The sequence below is a fragment of the Mytilus edulis genome, chromosome 3 (assembly GCF_963676685.1).
Source record: "Mytilus edulis chromosome 3, xbMytEdul2.2, whole genome shotgun sequence".
Lineage (NCBI taxonomy): Eukaryota > Metazoa > Mollusca > Bivalvia > Mytilida > Mytilidae > Mytilus > Mytilus edulis.
In genome coordinates this window covers 10,548,760-10,567,471 of record NC_092346.1, presented here as the reverse complement: position 1 = coordinate 10,567,471, position 18,712 = coordinate 10,548,760, and the positions used below count along the sequence as shown (strand labels likewise).

The 18,712-nt window shown below is 32.1% G+C and overlaps 2 protein-coding genes across 2 annotated transcripts in view; one reads left to right on the top strand and one right to left on the bottom strand.

Moving 5' to 3' along the window:
- LOC139515809 (transmembrane protein 62-like) overlaps positions 1 to 14,151 on the bottom strand; it is a 29,951-nt gene extending 15,800 nt beyond the window's left edge. The window contains exons 1-4 of the mRNA XM_071305507.1: positions 13,977 to 14,151; positions 9,979 to 10,090; positions 9,345 to 9,482; positions 7,798 to 7,843 (exon numbers count right to left, since the gene is read on the bottom strand). Coding sequence (XP_071161608.1) covers positions 7,798 to 7,843; positions 9,345 to 9,482; positions 9,979 to 10,090; positions 13,977 to 14,132 — 452 coding nt within the window. The 5' untranslated portion in view covers positions 14,133 to 14,151. The remainder of the gene's footprint in view (positions 1 to 7,797; positions 7,844 to 9,344; positions 9,483 to 9,978; positions 10,091 to 13,976) is intronic.
- A 60-nt stretch (positions 14,152 to 14,211) lies between these two features.
- Positions 14,212 to 18,629, top strand: LOC139515029 (uncharacterized). Its single transcript, XM_071304588.1, has 6 exons — positions 14,212 to 14,902; positions 15,841 to 16,240; positions 16,620 to 16,755; positions 17,263 to 17,427; positions 17,749 to 17,934; positions 18,237 to 18,629. The coding sequence occupies exons 1-6, from the start codon at positions 14,797 to 14,799 to the stop codon at positions 18,627 to 18,629; spliced, it is 1,386 nt and encodes a 461-aa protein (XP_071160689.1). The 5' UTR covers positions 14,212 to 14,796.
- Positions 18,630 to 18,712: the final 83 nt, after the last annotated feature.

Here is an 18,712-nt window from a genome sequence, read left to right as displayed (position 1 = left end):
GATCTTAATATTATTATTTTTAAAATAAAACAATCAAAGTGCAGATTGCAACCATTTTATATATAGTATTTTCACTATATAGTGAATAGAAAAATGAATGAGGACCATGAATGTGTAAAACAAACTACGGGAATCCTCACCTACTGCATGGGATAGAGTGCAGCCAGCCCAGTAGTCCTATAATATAAGACTTCCGAGGTTCATATCATTAACATTCAACGTTTTTAGCGGATATTTTTTTTTTTACTATCAATGAGGATTTGGATGGGGTTAAATGATTAAAGAATAATGCCGTTAAAAAATGAAGATTAGAGAATAACGGGCAAAAAAAATGAAAATTAAAGAAAAAAGGGGTTTATTTTTTGAAGATTAGAGAAAAAAGGGGTTTATTTTTTTCAGATTAGAGAAAAAAAGGGGTGAAAATTTAATGTTTACAGAATAACAGACACTCCCCACCTCCATCCAGTCCCTCATCAATGTTGAAACCAAATTCCGGTAGTATCAGATATTTTTTTTTACTATCAATGTTTGCACCCAAACTCGGGTTCAACTTTGATATTAAAAAAATATATGTGATAAAAATCGTTGAGTGTAAATGATATGAACCTCAGAAGTCTTTTTTTTTATATGACTGTCGGCTCAGAAACAACTTGTTTCCAGGAATGCGCACCTTTCTACACTCCATAACATACAAAAGAATTAAATTTGAAAACAATACACGAAAAAAGGCCAGAGATTCCTGACTTGGGACAGGCGCAAAATTGCGGCGGGGTTAATATGTTTAATGTTTCATATGAACGTTCAAGAAAATCACTTAAGTCGATACTAGGGGGTCATCTTTACCTGGTAGGATATACATATTAATTTGAAATGATAATGTAGATGTGATAATGCAGCGACTGTCAAGATGAAGAACTGAAATAAATCACTGTGTTCTAGGTAATTTGTATCTTTTCTATATGTATTGTGTACGATTTTGTCATATGAACATTTACTAGACAGCCTTTCGCAATTACCGTGATTTTTTTTTACAACCGTTGTCTGGCAAGAAGGACATGCTTACGCTTCTGGAGCACCTTTAGTCGCACCAGTTAGTTTGGGGGTCCGTATTTCTAATTTGATTTTAGTTTTCAATGTTGGATGGTGTTGTTTGTCTTTGTGTGTCTTATTTGTTCTTTGGTTTTTCTTTTGTCTTTTGTCCCTTGATCCCGATTCTTTTTTTATAAATACAATGCACTTTCTACATAAAAATCTACACCATTCCTACAGTTTTTTCTTAATTATTGTAATAGACAGTGGAGATAGTAAATGCATGGACGGTCTCGTGAAAACTGACTCCCGATGAAGTATAGATATGTGGTATAATGGTGATTTGTGCTCGGGTTTTATGTTACGGAAGGGCACTCAAAGAAAGGCACAGTGCAGTAAGGGGTATGAAGCCTTAGAGGTCTTACGAAGTCCCGAACATAACTAATCCCGACTTTTAATGAACAATTATGGAGTCCCGATAAAGGTAATATCCCCTTTTGCAATACGATATCTTACATTATAAAGAAAGCCCCCAACTCTGATTTAATTGACCTTATGCTTGAAATATTTGCAACTGTACGTTAAGAAAATAAACAATCAATCAACTGATTTTGAACTTGACTTGTGGTGGTTTTATTAAAAAAAACGAGTGAAATCATTACATGTATCGGTTACCTGCTAAACCTAAGGATATGGGCAGGAATTCGCTAGTGAAATTTTAGGGTCAATAGTGTTTATCCAATTAAAAAATAAAGAAATCATGCAAATATGGAGAATAAACATTGTTTAAATATCAAAGTGGGTTAGTCTTTATTGCCACATGCAAAAAAAATGGATCCAATTAAAAAAATCAACAAAAAATCAGCACTTGTTATGTGCTGGCAGTTGAAAACTGTAGACAAAAAGTGTGACATTTCTGCAGTGGCAAAACCCCTAGTCATATTTAGAATATGCCTGAAGAATTGTGCTACTATAATAGTTCAAAATCAACTGCAAAATGATCGGTCTATCATTTAGAAACCCCATTTTGTACAGAATCCGATTATTGCTGCAAATAAAATACGTTTGAAAATGGACAAGTGCATGTAACTTTTCCCGTCAACAAATGTTACATGCACCTTTTCATTAGCTGATTAGCTTTGGAAACAGGTTATTGGTCCAGCATGGCAAATTTTGAAAGGTGTCAACAATGGTTACAATTTGGATTTCATGATTTTTATCAATCAACTGAAGTTTGAAAAATATAGAAGGTAAGAAAATTTATTTCATTTTCGTGTCAATACTGCCCAATAATACTCATCTTTTTATAACAGTTGTATACTTTTTATAGTAAGCATTAACCTAATTATTTTTTTCACATTTCAACCCACTTACAATTACATTAAAATGTGGCTTTGTCATCTTTCACACTTGGCATCTACCAGTGATCAAGCAGATGATAAGAGAGTGGGACCAGGTTAATTTGACCTCACAATGAAGTGTTACATGCACTTTTTGTGTAAATTAGGTTCTTTGATAATGATGTGTGACTTGCTTTGCAATTTTGTCAAAAAATATAAGTTTATCTTGTATTTAAACAGGTTTGACCCTTACGATATTCATTTTATTGCTGGAGAGATTTCTGTACATAACATTGACACGAAAATATTTACCAAGGAAAGGTGTCTATGATACATGCAAAAGCTTTTTTTTGTACGGTTTGCCTTATCAATCTAATTTTTTACATGAAATACCACAGATTAATTGCCAATTTGATTAACTAGTACTTGTATTCATTCTCAGCATTATAAAGATAACTGGCCACTTAATTTGAAAACATAAAATGTAACATTGACACCAGAATAAAAACAATATTACTTTATTACACTTAAAGCATAATTGGCCAGTGCATAATATTAAATCAAATGTAAATTTATGCTGAATTCTTAACAGAGAAGTTGTTGATCTTTCTTGATTTCTAGACTTTACAATATTTACTTGTAATTCTTATCGTTTAAAGGCATGTAACATTGACACATCTTCTGCGTCCAGGTTACATGCTACAACCTAATAAATGTGCATACAATTATTCAATCAATAAAATCTTGTTGAAATTTAAATTTGCTTCATTAAAATGATATTAAAGAAATAAATGAGTTTTAATTATTTGTGTTTATTTTTTTCCTGATTGACTAGCAATTTTTCCTCATCATTTGTTGGTGTTCCTGTCAATGTTACATACATAACCCAGAATTATAATGTTTTAAAAGCATTGATTTCCAAACCTCTGTTATGAGCTTTAAAATGAGTTTATCTGAGTTTATAAATGACTAACATCTGAAATATTGTCATCACACAATTTCTTTGATGCTCCTATGATAACTTTATGAGTAACATGGACTACGATTTTTGTATCAGGTCTTTTTTGTGTTACATGAGAAGATTTTACTGTGTTGAAATCAACAGTTAATCTAATTTTTAATATTCAAAGTTATTATTATGATACTTATTTTAAAAAATAATGTATAAAGTAAACCCAAATTAAACTTTTTTTTCATTAAGAAATTGTGTATGTAACATTGACAGAGTCTATTATTTAGACTTTTACATGTTCAGGCCAGTGTTACATGCGTAAACAAAACTTACTGCCATATGGAACTATTATCTTATTTTTATTTTACAAAATTAAAGCGTTTTCATGTTTTCCTGTTTAATTTGTCTTTTAACACTAGTTGGTAACATTGACAACAATATTTTGTGTCAAGATTTTTTTATGTTACATGCAAAGGTATTACTTCCTTAAAGTCAGAGATTTATATAACATTTTATAACCTAAATGATTAATAAGATATTACTGGGCAGCAATTTTATTATTTCTCCAAAGTTGACTATTAAGCACACCACTTTCATCTTCTGGTCTTCATGTATGTAACATTGACATACAACCTTTTACTTTCTGTCAATGTTACACGCATGAACAGAACTGATAACATTTACTAACTCCTTTGCTCTATAAAGAGATTATTGATAATTTAACTTGTTTTACCACCATCAAACTTCATCTTTATTTCTAAATATAGATATTCTTTTTAGAAGTGTATTTTCTTCATTGACAACAAAATTGGTGTCAGTCTTGAAAATTTACATGCAATTTAAAAAAAAAAAATCTACAGGCAATATAAACCTAAGAAAGAAAATGATGATCAGCAATAAATGTGATGAAGAAAACTCTCAGGAAGATGCTGCAAAAAGATACTGTCCCTGTCAACCAGTCAGATGGTGATGTCCCTGGCAGCCAGACAGATGGTGATGTCCCTGTCAGCCTGGAAGATGGTGATGTACATATCAGTCAATCAGTTAGTTGGTGATGTTCCTGTCAGTCAGTCAGTCTGTGATGTTCTTGTAAGCCAGTCAGAGGGTAATGTCCCTGTCAGCCAACAGATGGTGATGTCCTAGTCAGCCTGGCAGATGGTGATGTTCATATTAGTCAGTCAGTTGGTGATGTTCCTGTCAGTCAGTCATATGGTGATGTCCCTGTCAGCCAGTCAGATGGTGATGTCCCTGTCAGCCAGTCAGATGGTGATGTCCCTGTCAGCCAGTCAGATGGTGATATCCCTTTCAACCTGTCAGATGGTGATAACCCCATCAGCCTGGCAGATTATGATGTCTGTGTTAGCCAGTCTGATAAGGTCCCTATTAGTGAGTCAGGTGGTGACGGTCCTTTCAGCCAGTCAGATAGTAGTGTTTGTCTGTGTCAGAAAACCAGATGATGGTGACTGTGTATGCAGACATACTAGTGATCTCCAATTTGACCATTCTACAGCAGTGTAGAAGATAGTTATTTCAAAATCTTGTTTATTTATCCCTTTTCAATCACCAGTCAACACATGTATCATGTGTATTTACTGATGCTCATTATAGAAATCATGAGGAATTCAATTTGTAACATTTTTTTTTAATTGTTATGCCAATAATTGACATTCCAGAATATCTTTTGCATTATAAGAGGTTCAGGCTCCTTCTGATTTCAAAATAATAATAATAAACTCATCATGGATACCAGAATTGAAATTTTGTAGGCCAGAAACGCTTTTCGTTTACAAAAGACTCTTCAGTGACGCTAATGAAACAAAAAAGTAAAAGAAGGCCAAATAAAGATGAAAACAGGACTATGGTCTAGTGGGTGTTGGTTTTCTCTTCTGAATTGTTTTACACTGGTCATTATGGGGCCCTTTAAATTGTGGCTTCCTGTAGTTTAGGTAACAAGTTTTCAAGATGAAATGGCATTGAAAAATCAAAACAAGATATTTGAGAGTTTCTATATTATTGTAAATTTTATAATCTATGCATGGATTTTGGTTCTGATTGAGGGTAGATTAATTGTTGTTTTGTTTTTTTATTTTTTCAGATAGATAGTTGAAGATGTTGGAGACAGAAAACAAGAAACAAGAAACTTGTTTTGAATGTTTGAAATAAAATTTATTGTTTAAACCTTAAAAAGTTATCATAAATGTAAGATTAACCAGCAGAAATAAAACGAGATATGGGGTAATATGTCTATCAGACAACAACTTCAAAGATGAAACCCAAATTGTTCTTTATAGAAGTTATGTAAACGATTGAAAATAAGATTCTCAATAAATGCAGCTGTATCAACCTCTCGTAGATTTGTCCATATTTTGTCTTGGTTTTTAAAACTATTAGTTTTAAGTGTAACTGACTGTGTCACATGAATGAGGGATACATGTAATCATTTTGTACCCTTACTTTGTCAGTATTAGTTATTGAGTGAGAAACTTGTGGATGCTGATGGTTGTGTGGTTGTCTTCTTATCAATCTCATCCCTGTGCATAAAAAAACGGGTTGCTTACTTACTGATATAAAAATGTTTCATGTTGTGGAAATTTTGGATGACTCCTTCATCAATTGATCTATCTTTGGTCTTAATTTTATTTTTCTGGTTATTTTGACATTTGAATATCTTTTAATTTAGCCTTCCATAGTGTACCACCATGAACAAGCATAACTACTGGTATAGTTAAAAAATATGTCTGCTGTCTGAAATTTAGGTGAATGGTTTTGGTATTAACCACTATTTAAATAATATCATATATGAGAAATGTGGCAGTATAATTGTATAATTTACATTCAGATGGTTGTTTGGAGGCTTTTTATATCTTTAAAGGTCAATTCTGGCATGGTTCATTATTCATATTTTTTGTGTCCACGTTACATGCAACATTTAAGTCACTATTTTTTGACAGAAATGAGATAATTGCAAAAATATTAATACAATTTTTAATGTGAGGGTAACACAATTAAAAAGAGCCTTTACTTGTTCAGAAAGAAAATGATTCTTACTGTATTTATCTCTTAAACATTGCATGTAACATTGACAGAAAAGTAGAGGAAACTTGTTTTCACAAAATTTCTGAAAGAAATGAAAATATACATTTTAGAGTTTTGATGATAGACAATGTTTTGTGATCAATATATATGATATTGAATGTTGAATAAGTTAAGGAATCATTAATCTCAATTTGGAAAAAGAGTCCATGTTACATGCTCCAAATTCATTATTTGCTTTGGTTCCAAACTGACGCAAGTTTAAAAATGATTTTTTTGGTTACAAATAGAAGGACACCATTTGTAGCAATAATTTGTAAAAAATTTAGAAGCTTATAATGATTTTTATTTTTTTCTTACAATGTCACACTAAAGTAGCATTAGTGAATTCCTGCCCATATAGCATTGTGCAAACAATAATATTACTATTTCCAATTGATTTGAATGCTATGAGGTTTATATCTACATCATCTGGAATCAAAACTTGCAATGATTAATTCTTTGACCGTGGAAATGTTTCCAAACTGAAGCGTTTAACTTAAAGAACTAGCAACATACATGTGGAGATTTTCCGAATTAGCTGGCGATTGTTGCTGGCTATGGCATTCTTCAGATTATCTATCAGTTTCAGTTAATTCAGTCTGTGTCAGATTGATGCATGATCCTATAACTACACCCAACATTATTCTCAACAGCATCCAAAACAATTCCGATTTATTAATCATTTATTACTAATCAATCAACTGATTACGGTAATACTGCGGTTACGTATATTGACGTGCTCAGTACTTTTAATGTTGAGTGACGTTTTTTTTCTTTTTATAAGAAAACAGGCAGAGGTAAATGTAATACGTTTACTGTCTAGAGTGTTTGCATAATATTCTAGCATATTTTTTTATATTTTGATTTTTTTTTTGGTACGGTTTTCCGTACCTGCAGTAGAAATTGGTACGGTCGGAACCGTACCAACCGTACCGTGTGCTACGCCAGTGATTTGGGTTGATCTACTGGTAAATGCATTTAGAAAAAAATAAGAGTGCTTTATGTTTATTTTAACACTACAACAGTTTGAATAGCACATCAAACAGGTTGAACCTTTTAATCAACCAAGAGTTCATGTTGTGTTTAGCTCAAATTTGTACAGACTTATTGCATTTTCACAAACTAATGAATAAGGTTGCACTCTCACATACATGTACAACTTTTAGATTATGCTCTGATTTGCTGACAATTGCCCCCCCTTTTTGTGGGAAAAACTTGGTTGATTATATAGGGAATCACTGAAGCATGACTGGAGTGGGCCCCCTCTTATGCAGGCAGTGGGCCTCCTCTTACGAAAATTTCTGGATCTGCCACTGCAAATTATAGATCAATTATCATTCATCTCACCAAGAAAGATTTGTATATACTTTTTCTACAGAGGTTACTGCTATATTGACATACCTAAATAAGTTCCTCTTGTCAAAATCTCCAGGCACATCAAATGCATCTACAATACAGATTTTTTCATTCGTTTACTATATATTAATAAAAAAAACAGTTACCAATCAAATACAAATTAATTTTTCAATTTTATAAATAAATAAATTAAAGTCATAAGAAACGAGTGACCGGTGAAAAATAATGTTCTTCCAATTCTTGAACCTATGCATACAAGCATCATTAACTTAGTCTTCTGTGCACGAATTTATCATTTTTTTCGTGTAAATTTCGTATAATCGTCAATTTTATTTTCAATCGGTCAGTGTTGTTATGAAAATATGGCAGGTAATTAAAGTTCGTGTTTTGAAGCCGAAGTTTAACGATTGTCACCTGTTTGTCAACAATTGACAAAAAATCAACAAAAAAGCATGGAAATTGAGCACGTGTTTAACATGTAAATTCAGATAATAGTTTATTTTAAGGACATCCATGCGTACTGTGATCACCGGATTTTTACGAGATGGGTCACACTGAGGTCACTTTGCATACGGAAAATATGTCGGGGGAATTGCTTCCTGAAGGAAGCAATTAAAATAAAGTAAACTTCTTCTAAATATGAATAAATTAAAGAATTTTCTTCAGAAAAAAGTATATGTACATAAGTTTTATAATAAAAACTATCCATTGAGTTATAAAAAAACATATGTATTATTTTTTTTTGATTTGAGGTTTCTTATGACTTTAAGACCAGAGTTTTTTAATTGTTGGTTCACAAATTTTTTATGTGTCAAGTCAAAGATGAAATTGTAAAGAACTACTGTATACTTCTATTTCATTACAATATTTGTGTTCTCACTCTTTGTCATCAACATTTACAATGAAATTGCAAAAACATACAGGAAGTTCTCTGATTTCAGGGCATTGTGTCTATTTTTTTGTTTGTTATTAGATGTTTTTCAACCAATTTATATAGTTTGTTCTTATGTTGTGTTGTTACACCACTGTCCCAGGTTAGGGGAAGGTTCCACACTCACAAACACATTTAACTGCACCACATTCTTTTGATCATGTCACATTCTTTATGCAGTATGCTTAAACTTAAAGTGCTTATCCATGTCAGAAGCCTGTAGTTCAGTGGTTGTTGGTTGGTTCATGTTTGTCATATATGTTTTTTGTAAATTGTTTAGATTAGTCTGCAAGTTTTCTTTTTTCAATGGTTTCACATTTTTCATTTCAAGGTTTTTATAACAGTATTGTTTTTTCTTATTGGTAAAGGTCGTACAGTGGCCTATTATGTCTTTCATCCATTTCATTTGAACTCTGGTGGATAATAAGTTGTATCATTTGGATTCGTTCAACATCTTCTTATTTTTATATGGAGCAAGGGAATGCACTTTGAAATCTATAGATGAGTTTCAAGAAAAGTGAAAATGTAAGTGAAATTCTTAATTTGACTCTGTATGTAAATGATAAGTTCATTTTGAAAGTGTATATTTAATTTGAACAGCCCTGATTGTACAAACAGGAACATATTTGTGTAGATAACAATTTTTTTCCATTAAACATACCATGATTTCCTTTGATATCATACCATGTTGTGTCATATGCTTGTTTACAATCATTAACTGTTCTCTGGTAGAGCTTCCACTCTTCTATAAACTGTTTAGACCCTCGTTTATCTGCATACTTTGCATCAGTTAAATCTCCTAAAATAGTCATATTAAGTACTGTTCTTCAATTTACTTCTTTGTCTCAATATAAGTATAGATGTATATTGAACTTATCTATAAAAAGTGGTGACCAATTATATTGAAGTACATTTTCTGTTAATAAAAAAACACTACCAAGTAAAATACATTACACAAATGTATGGCAAAGGTATAGTACTAATGCAAAATTCCATTATTGGAAATGGTTTGTAAAAGTGATCTGCCATTATTAAATGTGCAAAGATGGCGGATAAGTATTTCTGGTAAGTATTTCTTTGGTTGATTTTATAACAATTGTTCATTCTTCAGAATTTCAAATCTTTTTAAGGTATTATTAAATTTAGAACTGAAATATTAGCAGTTTTTTTCATAGTTCAACCACTAAATGAAGAAATCAACCTTTTCGAAATAAAACTGGACAATATGGGTAACTAAAGAAGATGAATTTTACTCAGCTGTAGATAAGTCATTTAGCATTTCTACAATTACATACCTGAAACTATAACAAAATCTGGCTGTATATTTGTGATATGTGTCAGACAAAACTTTTTCAAATCAGGAGCTCTACTAAAAGCTGAGAATTTACTGATGTGGATATCTGTAACCTGAAATAGAACAAATATAAGTTAGTAAACATGTATTAATGATATATCAAATGACAAAAATAAAATTCAGGACCAGTAAATAAATTTATAAAATCACTTTATTTCAATGAAAGTTAGGAATTCATTTGATTATGATTATCTGATGTACTTTATATACATTCAGTCATTTCAGAAGTATAACTGTTTCAAAATCTTTTGTCTAAACATAGGCAATAAAAAAACAAAACCAACCACAATTATAAACAAATGAAAACATTCAGGAATAATATGACTAAATTGCTTTCTATGTTAAGCAACAGGCTATTTCTTTATGTCTTTGCAATAGCCTAATTTTCTCAAATCAAGTCTTAAGTTGAAAAGAATGTCAATTATGCAATCCCTTATGACATTATTTACTAGATAGATAGTTTGCCAGCACCTACTTAAGTTTTAAGCATCTTTAGGATAGTTATTCTGCAGGAGAAATAATTTATGTTCAGTAAAGTGCATAATTTAGCCATAATCTCAAGGTCCCAACAACTAAAGGGAGGGTGACCAAATAATTAGATTTTTATTTCCAGAAGAAAAAATTGTGCAACAATACCATCAAACTTTTTCACCCATTTCCTCAACAGTGATGTCAGAAATTATGATACCTACATGTTTTAGCAATTTTGTCATATATGGTATCATGCGAGTCACATGACAGATATTACTATATATACTATTGTATCTGAAAACCACAGGTTTGTATGTCAATCATAATTATTTCGTCTACCAACGTTGGATTGGAAATAAACGTCTTGCAGTGGAAGGTATCTTCCCACTCTCTTTATATATCTCGGTTTCCAAATGGTCAAATTTTGTGGGAAAGTCTAAATGATTCTCAGAGTTATCTGATTTTATTTTGTTTCATATGTAAAGTCAAGAGATAGTCTGAATGACATTGACGTAATGGGAAAATTTGTGTCTAAAAAAGGAAACTCGTAACTTATTAGACAAACCACAAATAACACTTGTAGACTTTTTTTCACGGTATCTTATACAATGTTACTAACAGTAACTGGGTGATAAGTTCTATTTAGACACACTATTTATTTTTTGCCAACAGTTTTTTTTTAAACAATTTTTATAATTAATCATTTACTGTGAGTTTTGTGTTTCCAATCCAACGTGTTACAATTGACTTAATTTGGTAGCTATATATAAGCCTAATACAGATCATTTTGACAACAAAAGTATGCATGCTATACACCATTAGGCATTGTGTAGAAAAATCAATTTCGATTTACAAAATAACAAGTTTTAGTGGGGTTGACAACCGAGAAATTGGCATATAATGGAATTTCGCCTCTGTCTGACATTTTTCTAAAATGCAAGTTAAATATACCATGTGTTATATCAAGGTATCTATATGACTCTATGTATAGGAAAAAAAGATCTGAGACAAGTGCCTTTGCTCCAAAACTGACGTATTACAAGCATCATTTCCAATGAATTTGACATGCATTTGTTCTAATTTTTTTTAGCAGTTTAGAAGTTTCAAAAACCTGACGAAATGTTGTGAGACTTAAATGGCTTATGATTAGTCTAAATAACTATGCTGTCTAGAAAGGCGTCCAAATTTTTTTTATCAAAAAGCTGTACTAAAACGGCATAATTATTTGGACTAGCTTATGAATAAAATTAATAAAATTACTTGTCCAATTTATTAGAAATTAAGGATGAAACCAATACTGAGTCGCCTAAGCAGGGAATCACCAAGCAGTTTTGGAGATATGTAAAGTCTAGAAAACAGGAGAGTAGTGGTGTATCAACACTCAATGTAGATGGACAAATTAAGGAAGACAATACATCCAAAGCAGAAGCACTTAACAACTAATTCCAGTCTGTTTTTACAGAGGAAGACATGGCTTCTTTTCCAAACATGGGACCTAGTACCACCAATAAGATTAACGACATCAAAATTGAAGAAAAGGGAATAGCAAAACTACTAAAACAACTAAATATCAATAAAGCTAGTGGTCCAGATAAAATATCTTGCAGAATATTAAAGGAAACAGCTGATGAAATATCACCGTATCTGAAACATATATTTGAAAGATCATTATGTGTAAAACAAGTCCCTCACGATTAGACTACTGCAAAAATAACAGCACTTTTCAAGAAAGGAGATAGATCAAAACCAGTAAATTATAGACCGGTATCGCTTACATCAGTACCGTGTAAAGTAATGGAGCACATAATCTTTAAACACATCATGGAACACTTAGAATGTTATAAGATCCTTGCAGACTTCCAACATGGATTTCAGCAAAAGAGATCATGTGAAACACAGCTTATTATTACAGTTGAAGAAATAAGCAGGTATTTAGATTCCAAACAACAAACTGACTTATTGATACTCGACTTCAGTAAAGCCTTTGACACCGTACCCCACATCAGACTCCTCCATAAACTAGACCACTATGGAGTCAGAGGAGACATCCACAGGTGGCTGAAGTCTTGGTTAACAACTAGACAGCAGAAAGTACTAGTAGACGGCGATGAATCATCATCTGTAAATGTGAAATCTGGTGTACCACATGGCACAGTGCTTGGGCCGTTAATGTTCCTCTTGTATATCAACGACATAGGTATTGACATTAAATCATCAATTAGATTATTTGCAGATGATAGCCTAATCTAAGTAGCTGTTCAATCAATGAGCCATTGTCTTCAACTCCAGCAGGACCTGACCACTGTGGTTAACTGGACTAAAAAATGGCAAATGATTTTTAATCCAACGAAATGTTTTGTATTAAGTATAACAACAGGACGACAACCAATAATCTACCCATATGAAATGGAGGGACACATCCTTGGAACAGTCAACCACAATCCGTACCTAGGAGTGGAGCTATCTAGCACTTTATCATGGAATGACCACATCGGAAATATCACTACAAAGGCAAATAAAACTTTAGGCTTTATACGGCGGAATCTTAGTAAATGCCCAATGAATATAAAGCGTCAGGTATACATAACACTTGTACGACCAACACTAGAATATGCTAGCAGTGTCTGGGACCCGCATCTCCAAAAACACATACAACAGCTAGAAATGGTCCAAAGGAGAGCAGCCAGATTCATCAGGCATGAGTATTCTCGAGACCCCGGCATAGTAACATCTTTATAAGAGGACCTTAAACTACCACAATTACAGGAGAGACAAAAAACATCACGTTTACTCCTATTTCACAGAGTAATCCACCAACTTATTGCTATTCCGATTCCAGAATACTTGATGACACCAGCAAGAATGACACTTCAGTTCCATCAACGACAATTTGTCAGATTAGGATCAAGTTCTGAACAAAGAAAACATAGCTTCTTCGTAAGAACCATCACAAACTGGAATGAACTACCGCCTAGCTTATTGGACATTGATGACTATGAGGCATTCAGAACCAACCTCATAGCACACAGATATCCGTAAATCAGCACACACATGTTTTTATCTGCACTGGCACCTGTACATATGATTTTAAAAGAGCACATTTTGGATGACACAACTTTCATGACTTTAATTTTAATACATTCGTGTGATGAGTCAACCGACTCTTTACGGATTACCCATGTAGATTTAGATGTAGATGATCTGATGCAAAAATATAAAAGTATCAAATAATTTAAATTGAACATGATTGCATGACAGTAAAAAGAAATAAAAAATGAAAAGGTTCAGAACATGGTTGAAATAAATTTCCTGTGAACATTTTATATTTGAAATCTGAGTCTACTATAACACATAGTTATAGTAGTCTCAGTTGAAATATACCTTTTCTGATGCAATTTTCATTTAGAATTTCACATCATTTGATTTATGATACTTGAGTCATGAATCATGCAATGCCGGTTGACATACCTGAACAAACCAAAAAAGATTCGTCAATTCGGATGTTGGATCTGTCAGCTGTAATCTTTGCTCAGTCTCAAGACTTTCACTGGAAGTTATCGCTACTGAATACCACAGAAATATTGTCGATTTTATCAAAAACGACATTTTTTGTTTCGGCTGCATTGGCTTATCCGACTTTCGTATCTCCACTAAAAAGAGTTTTTTTTTTAAACTGGTTACCGGATTCATAAATAACACGGGTACACGACAACTCGTACTTTCGGCAAGTCGTACTCAACCAACTCGTAACCTATTTTTACCAACTCGTAACCATGTTTTATTTGATATTATTTATCAAGTTTATATGCATAGTTATTGTAACTTTCTTTCGTATATGATTATATAGCAAAATACAAATAAAAAAACAACTTTCATTGTTAATAAAATTCAATCATAATTGTTTTAAATAAGCTTATAAAATGCTAATCGTTATAATCATTAGTATTCCTTAGAATTGATTGTTTGAAATTGTTTGCACGGCAATTTATTTGATATGCACATTAAAATAATTATGAGTACACAATATGCTAATCAGTGGTCATTAGTGGATAACATACCTACAAAAATAGAATGGATTTGTTAAAAGTAGAATAAACAGAGAGAAGTAAATGAAAACAAAAAATCGGTATAAGTGCGGCACTATGAACATCAAAGGCCGTTGAGTTATACTTAAACAATCACCATCTTCACCGAAAAGAAAATGCATGGCTTAAACGTTGTAAAAACCAAGCTTAGAGAAAAAATATATAAACTATGGTGAAATGTATGATCATCTTCAATTGCAATCATGGTTCGTCCACGTTGTAATGTATGCAAGAAGACTGTTACGATTCGACAAGATGCTCTTCAATGTGACACATGTGACAACTGGCAGCATCGTCTATGTGAAACTGGTAAGTTGATTTATGTTTTACTTGTTTGTAGAAATTAAGCCCACTACCTTAAACATTCTTTAACCATAGTAATTGTGCTGTGTATTTGCAAATAAACAAGGGCCCTTTCCTAAATGTTATCATATCTTTTATCTTTTTAAAATTGAAGTATAATTGTGATTTTATATATATCCTTTTATGTAGTCAAATATATAACAGAAAAAAGTATTATGTTGTATTCCACATGTTCCATGCAGACTTTCGATATATAAATTGTGTATCTCAATAATATTTCCCCCTAATCCTGTTATTTGGTCCATGTTTGGGGCCAATAAGAGTATATATTTCAAAAAGCTGTATTTGTAGGATCCTTATTACTATTATTAATAGCAACAAAGCCTTGTAAAAATGTCTTACAATGTGTGTGTAAATATTAGTGATACTATTTTTAATACGCCTCTCGTAATTCTTCTAAATATTGGCTTAATTTTTATTTTAACTTTTATAATAATTGAGGTCAATACGTATATAAATGATAGTAGTATTGTGATGAAATATACATTTTAAAATATAGTGCAAACGTACATGCAGAAAGATTAGATCAGGTGTGAAGTTGTTTTGATAACGGTTAATTAATGGCACGCTTCGTGTGTGAATAAGGGCCGATTAACTGGTAATCGACATGCTTCAGGTGTGAAACAATGATCAATGATCAATTAATCACCGGCACGCGAACTGCAATAAATAATTTGTGTATTAAGGTTTATGTTTAAAGGCTGTGGATTTTCTATAAAAAATCTTGATTTATTTGCCACAAAGTCCTTTTTTTCTATTCAATTCAATGGCACAGTAATTAAGCATAGAATTGTTAGTAAAATTGAATTATGAAATAAAATTATGAAATAAAATTATGAAATAAAATTATAAAAAATTAAACTAATACATTTTATTTCTTACAGGCATTTCTAAAGAGTTGTATAATCAGCTAGTACAACAGGAAGAAGAGATAGACTTCTATTGTAAAGAATGTGGTTTGCCAGCAGAAGAATCCAGCATCCCTCAGCTACCAGACTTTGAAAGTACACGCTATTCTACTGATGGTGTCCATGAGGCCAGTTTTTCTCTAGAACAGTCTACTGTTAGCACCCATGAGGAAAGTCATTCTCCAAACCAGTCAACTTTGGATGTCCACCTACCCGACACGTCCGAGGTATATGACCAGTCAACTATCGTCCAACTCAACAACTCATCGTTCACCGTATCCGACGAAGAAGACACAACTATTCATCTCAACAACCTTGCCCAGTCGTTCGACATCACACAACGTACCTTTGCTGAACCAGATATTATTACAGAAACGTAAGTATTCATAAATATTTTAACAATCAGAAGGCTTGGGTTTCATTAAAACAAATCTACGCTATAAGATATATATTTATAAAAAAGATGTAGTATGATTGGGATCCCGTATGATTGCCAATGAGACAACTCTACACATTTAAACTACAAGTCACCGTAAGGCTTCAACAATGAGCAATACCGCATAGTATTTTAATTCTTAACTGCAAGTATATGAATATTAATAAGTAGTTTTAGTTTTCTTGTATAAAATACAAAATAGATTTTGTTTTTAAACGGATTGCAATTGTTACTTGTTATTATATATGTTGAAGAAGATTTTCGATTGAATTGATGCAAAATAGTATGCTTATTTGTAAATAAATATTGTTTATTTCAGTTCTATTCAAGATGACCCCTTACCAGATCAACTTACAGATGCTATTGATCAGCCAACATACTCAGTTGTAGATGGTGCTTCTCAGCGAGGAAAGCGTAAGCTGGTTGACGTAGATGGATATACTTACACAGTAAAGGTAGGTTTTATAGTAAATATTCTGTTGTAAAATTATGTAAAATAATTTTAAAAAAATAGATAAGTAAATATAGACCGTTCTATATTGTGTAGATAATTATCTGATTTTTGATAAGCTACAAAAATATTGAGTATGTTTTAATTGTACTGATTAGTTGGAGATGATAATATAAAAAAGAAGATATGGTATTATTGCCAATGAGACAACTATCCACAAAAGACCAAAATGACATAAACATTAACAACTATAGGTAACCGTACGGCCTTCACCAATGAGCAAAGCCCATACCGCATAGCCAGCATGCCCCGATAAGACAATGTAAAACAATTCAAACTAGATAAACATGTATATTATATATATATATATTTGTCCTGTATGATCAGATATTTGTAATGCTATTTTTACTCATCAAATAATTGTTGATGAGATTTTTATTTTTTACATATGTATGAAAATGACAATAACTAATTTTTATATATTTAATAAAGCTTTCATTATTCATTTCAGAAACAGAAAGGTGATTCAACAACCTGGTGGTGTTCAGTTCGCAACAAGACAACCAGTTGTTCTGCTACTGTCTTACAGAAAGGTGACAACTTTACTGCTGGTCGTAAATCCCACTGTCATACTGCAAACCCTGGTACTGTTACAGCAGTCAAGATTACAGCTCAGGTATTTCTATTTTACTTTCCTTCAATCATACACAATGCTAATACAATACATAGAATCGGATTATGAATGAGACAGTTGTCCTGAACATGAATGAAATATTTGCCACTGGACGTTAAGCTAACACCACTCTGACTCAGACGAGACAGCTATTCCTTAGATCAACCAAAAATATGTTGATGTTCGCAAGACAAGTGTCAAAATGTATATATTTTTCATTAAAAACAGATTATAATTAACTTTCGTTTTTTTTTTATCTATTCTATTATTTTCATTAATTAGTACTTGTGTATATCATTTTTACATTATTTCTTCATATTTCAGGCGAAATCTCAGGCTCGCCAAGATGTCTTCAGGTCTGCAGGTGCTATTGTAGAGACAGCTATCCTCCAACATTCAGACCCATCCCAACCAGCAGGTAGCAGAGTCAAGCAGTCAAATCTTGTTCGTGTTGTTCAGAGAACCAAACAGAAACTACGTCCAGATGAACCACATGATCTTGAATTTGAGGTAAGAATTTATACTTTATACATACCTTGATTATGTGAATGTAATGATGAAATAAGTTAAACTGTAATTGTATGTTAGCTAAATATCACATGTAGTATTTATATGCAAATACAATCGGTTGATTAAAGATACATGTACCGAATGAAGTCTAGAATAACATAAACATAAGAAGGTTATAATCACCAATGAGACAAATCTCACACCGTAGATCAATTTTTAAATACTAATTAAAATAGAAATATGGTTTAAAAATATGAATTGATAATGTAATGTATATATAAAACTATTTTCTTAATTTTTAGTTGGATCTTGACTTTATCCCACCTGGCTTTCTGCAACGTGACATCCATGTTGACTCCAAGAGACACCTGCTATTCGCAACTACTGCCCAGCTGACAGTTTTAGAGAAAGCCCAGCGTTGGTTTATAGATGGTACCTTCAAGATCGTTGCCGCACCATTCTATCAACTACTATCCATCCACGCCTTCATAACAGCAAACAACTGTACAAAGAGTGTGCCTCTTGCATTTATTGTCATGTCCAGACGATGCAAGATTGATTACATACCAGTAAGTGAAATCATTTTTTTTCTTTTCCTTTTAATATATAATTTTATTAATTTATCAAGCATCATCATTACTGGTCATATTAGTTGGATAATTATTATCATATTATTTTTTAAGTTATTACTATGAAAATTATTATAATAGTATTTTTTAAGTTATTACCAGAGACATATAATACAATTATTATATGTCTCTGTTATTACTATGAAAAT